The sequence below is a fragment of the Alexandromys fortis genome, unplaced genomic scaffold (assembly GCF_014885135.2).
Source record: "Alexandromys fortis isolate MF-2015 unplaced genomic scaffold, M_Fortis_MF-2015_v1.1 scaffold_21, whole genome shotgun sequence".
Taxonomy (NCBI): domain Eukaryota; kingdom Metazoa; phylum Chordata; class Mammalia; order Rodentia; family Cricetidae; genus Alexandromys; species Alexandromys fortis.
In genome coordinates, this window is record NW_026067905.1 from 16,105,588 (window position 1) to 16,110,064 (window position 4,477).

Sequence of the window (4,477 nt, forward strand, 5' to 3'; positions counted from 1 at the left end):
TTATTCAACACTGACATTTTATTTTCTGAAGTTTATCATAATTTTACAAAACAGAACAAAACAAAAAAAGCAGGTATCAAAAACAGCAGTTTACAAAATTTCTGCACTGGTTCTCACCTCAGTCAGTGACTCTGGAACTGGTGTCTTGTGTAAAGACTAGCCAGGCTGATTCCCTCTTGAACATGTGCATGCGTGATTGCTCTTGGAACTGCTTCATAATAGTAACTTTTTACAAGCACCGGTCATTTTTGAGAACCAATTTGGTTTGTCCAACAAAGTAAACACTTTTTTTTTTTTTCTGTGTGGCATTTTTCTTTCTTAAAAAACACTGAGCTGAAACACAGACTATGTATTTGTTTGGATCAGAACCAAATTTTCTGAGCTCCCCATTACCTGAAGAACACTGAAGACATCACTGGGCATATGAAATGACAGTGAATACCTGTGGAAATGTCTAAGGCAGCTACCTTGTTTCTGAAGAAAGTAGGGTTTCATCCAGAGGCTGATAGAGTTTGAATTACATCAGTTTCGATGTCCTTTCTCTGACTTGGGGTGGTTTCCCCAGACAGCCTTATCATCAGAAGGAAAATGTGATGCTTGTGCCAAAGAGGCGCTTATATTTTGCAAATACATTTATATAGAGCAAGACTGCTTGCTCTGGACCCTGGGTCACCACAAAGAGATTGAGAGGCCATGATAATCGGACGCTAACAGGAAGTAGCACACTTACACTCACAGCATCACCTGGAGGCAAGCAGAAATAAAGCTGGAAACTGGTAGTGGGGCTCACCCACTACTTGCTCTGGAAACACATTTTGCTTAAATAAGGGAAGTGTGGTCCAGTTTTGCAATGTTAATAGCTGCCAGTCTCTCATTTTTAAAAATAAAGATCACTTCCTGACTAGCATGAGTTAGGAAACTGGCCTCAAATTTGATCATATCTCTCAGTATTGGTTAAAAACAAAGTAAAACCCTTAAACCAGCCAAAAGAGTTAAAAATTGCACAATCAAACTTGAATATAAATTACAGAATGGTATACATATTATTGACATGATTATGAAAGGATCAAACACCCCCATTAAAACAAAATTTTCTCAACATTATTTCAATTTTCATTAAGGAAACTGATATGTAATTTTCTTCTTTATAGATATGAAAAAGGAAGCAAGAAGGCAAAGCTGAGAGAAACAGATGCTACCCACAGGGCAGCGGTGCCATTTGGTTGTTTTGGTCTTTGTACCAGCAACTCCCACTGCTGTGAACGCCGTCCAGTTCCAGCTGGAGGATTACACAGTTTTTCTTGCAGTCAAAACACGAACGATGGACCCTACTCCTCCAGCAGCAAGTGCCTAAAACCAACCACACAGAAAGGGTCATAAAGGGCCAAGTCTCAGGTTAGGAGATTAGGCAAGATACTGAAAGCATTAATTTATAAGCACTCCCTGAGCATCTGCTATGCCCCAGGCAGTGCTCAGCATGAGACTAATAGCAGTCTTATTAGGACTAGGGCATAATAAAAAACAAAGACCTAGCAAACTTACTTCCAAATATACATTAGTCACTATTCTAGCGCACTGTATCTATGCTTGAAGATGCCTGCAGCACATCGCTCCTGACTAAAACAGATGTTCAAAGATAAATCCAGGCACTCTCCATCTCCCATCCTTATCACGGTTAGGTTAGGAAGAGCCTTACGTGGGGACAAGTCATGCCAACCTCCTCTTAGTTTGCAGATTTCCCCTAAGGTAAGAAGATATTACTTAAAAGCTGATGATCTCTAGCTTTGAACCTTTTAATCTGAATACTGAGAGTCATGATTAAATATTAGCAATTAGGAATTCTGGTTCACTTATACTGAAAAAATATTTTGACTACCATTGTGTATTGCGAGGATATGAAACATCCTTTGGTCTACTATGAGACAGTTCGATCTCCAGAATCTCCACAAAAAAGTCATAGCACCAGGAATCCCAGCATTTCTATGGGGAGAGGTGGCCAGAAGCCCCTGGGCCAGCTGACCTTGAAGCACGCAGCACAGCAGAAGAAACAAGAGGAACCCCGCCCCAAACATATCAGAAGGAGAGGATCCTCCTCGAGTTCTGAGAATTCTAAGAATGTTCAGAGACTACATAGTCATTTATCTGTTTCTTTTTCTTTAAAATGCTATTGTTTATATTTTATCACTATAAGAGCTAGGAAGGAAAGATTACCTAAAATTACACTTGCTTTGTGTGCATGTGTGCGGGTATAATGTGTGTGTGGAGGTAGTCAGTTCCTTCTGTCCACTGTGTGGGTCCCAGGGAGTGAACTCAGGTTGACAGGCTTGGTGGCAGAAGATTTTACCCACTAAGTCACTTGGTTCACCTGTCTACTAACTTCTTACATAGAACTAACAATAATTCCTTTTCTTCTCTCTCTCAATATAGCGCATAATTCAATATATAGACCAGGTTGGCCTGCAATGCCTCTCTCCAGAGTGCAGCGTTAAAGGCATGTACTACCCTTCACGGTCGGTAACAATTTTTGAAAACCAAACAAAAACACATTGCTGGGGATCAATTGGGAATGTTAGGTAAGCACTCTGTCCTTTCTCCATGGTCTAGTGACTTTCTATTCCTTTGAGCTTGTCTATCTCAGATTATTTCATATAAGCAGAAATGCCAAATATTTGTGTCTGGTTTCACCTAGTAGAACATCTTCTGGGTTCATCTACATTGTAGCAGGTATTAAAAACTCCATTCCTTTTCATGGATGAGTAACATTCCACTGTTTGTATGGACCACACATCAACCCTTTCATTTTTGGTTATTTCTATTGTTTGATCAGTATAAATCAATTTTTGATTTCCACGATTTTCTTTTGAAGATTTTCTTGGAATCCATACAGATACATAATCACGTATGTACTAAACATGCAAACAAGTATGCAGTGCAAATCAGAATCTCTTAAGACCAAGGCTGGTGAGCAACGTGAACTTTTCATTTTCATGTATTTAATTTGTAAGAATAAAGACATACAATCAAGTCTTGTTTTTTAGGTGGTAAGAGCTATCACTTTCTACTCTAAAAGGAACGAGTCATAGGGACCTGCGGTTTGTCACTTACCTTTTCATGCCACTGTAGCAACATAGCACTGCTGTTGTCGGATGGGCTTTCAAAGCCTTTATAAATATATTTCATTAGCAGGTCCACACCATTCTTGTCCAGAGACTGAACAGCCTTTTCAATATCATTAGCTTTAAAAGAGATGAGCACTTTCAAGACAATGCTGCCTGCCCGGTCCTGAGGGTAAATACATAACAAAACATTCAGACATGTATGCTAGGAACAAAATTTTAGAAATGCTACGTTGGAGTGAAATCCGGAGGACTGAAGGACAACACGGAGGATGTGAAAGAAAACTCCTTGGAAATATGGCCAATGTTTAGACACACGAAAGAACAGGTGCTGCAGCATGGGTTTCAGAGTGCTCAGAATGTTCACACAACCTGAGGTGACAGAGCTGAGGGTGGGAGAAGTAGGGAGGAAGGGAAGGAACGTACTGTGAGAGGACAGATCACGTGAGAGCCTGCAGGCCACACTGCAGTGGCACTGGCTTTCACTCGGAAATAAGACAGCGAGTTTTAAGAGCAGAGACACAATCTGATTCTCATTCGAAGACTATTTCGGCATCTCTCCTGAGAACAGCAAAGACGGCAGCAGCGGGAATGAAACAGAAGACACTGGGACAATTCCAAGGACACAGGGTGGTTCTGGGTGCTGTGATAGTAGAGGTGGTAATAAGGGAACCCATTCTACTTGTTGTTTTTGAGAAAGGTCTTACTGTGTAGCTCTGGCTGTCGTGGAACTCATTATATAGATCAAGCTGGCCTTGAACTCAGAGATTTGCCTGCCTCTGCCTCCCCAGTGCTGGGGTTAAAAGGCTCTGGAACACAGTTTTAATAGATCTAAAGGTAGAACTGGAATTTACTAACAGACTGATGGGAAAATTTAACAATTTATTATAACATTTAAATTTTACTTCTTGGTCTAAAAAACTCATAAACAAAGAAGGAAACTGATTTATACAGTTTTGTCTACAGAATACAAAAGTGGCATTTTCTTAAAAGCTCCTGTTTGAAACCATTAAACTCTTTTGAAGTTTCCTAGCTACAGACATTGGGTCCATCTGTGTTCATCTCTAAACTTTCCTTCTGGAAAAGCCTGTTCCAGAAGCATCGCCTAAGCAGAGGGAACACACAATCAATCCCTTTCAACAATTCATTTCTCCTTCTGTTCAGCACATAGTGGGATCTCCAGCATTCCAATGGGCAGGACTTTACAGAAAATTTCTACCACCAATGTTATCTTCGTTTAAAGATTGCAATTTCCCTATTGAGGTCTAGAGCTATAACCTCCCACCCACAAGCTGTCATTAAAAAAACAAAACAGGCTGGGCGATGGTGGCACACGCCTTTAATCCCAGCACTCGGGAGGC

General features: G+C 40.5%; 1 protein-coding gene across 1 annotated transcript in view; it reads right to left on the reverse strand.

Annotated features, from left to right (window-relative positions):
- The window catches only part of Arpc5 (actin related protein 2/3 complex subunit 5), an 8,060-nt gene continuing 3,583 nt past the window's right edge, over window positions 1–4,477 (reverse strand). The window contains exons 3-4 of the mRNA XM_050135370.1: window positions 3,106–3,282; window positions 1–1,350 (exon numbers count right to left, since the gene is read on the reverse strand). Of these exons, the coding sequence (XP_049991327.1) occupies window positions 1,288–1,350; window positions 3,106–3,282 (240 nt within the window). The 3' untranslated portion in view covers window positions 1–1,287. The remainder of the gene's footprint in view (window positions 1,351–3,105; window positions 3,283–4,477) is intronic.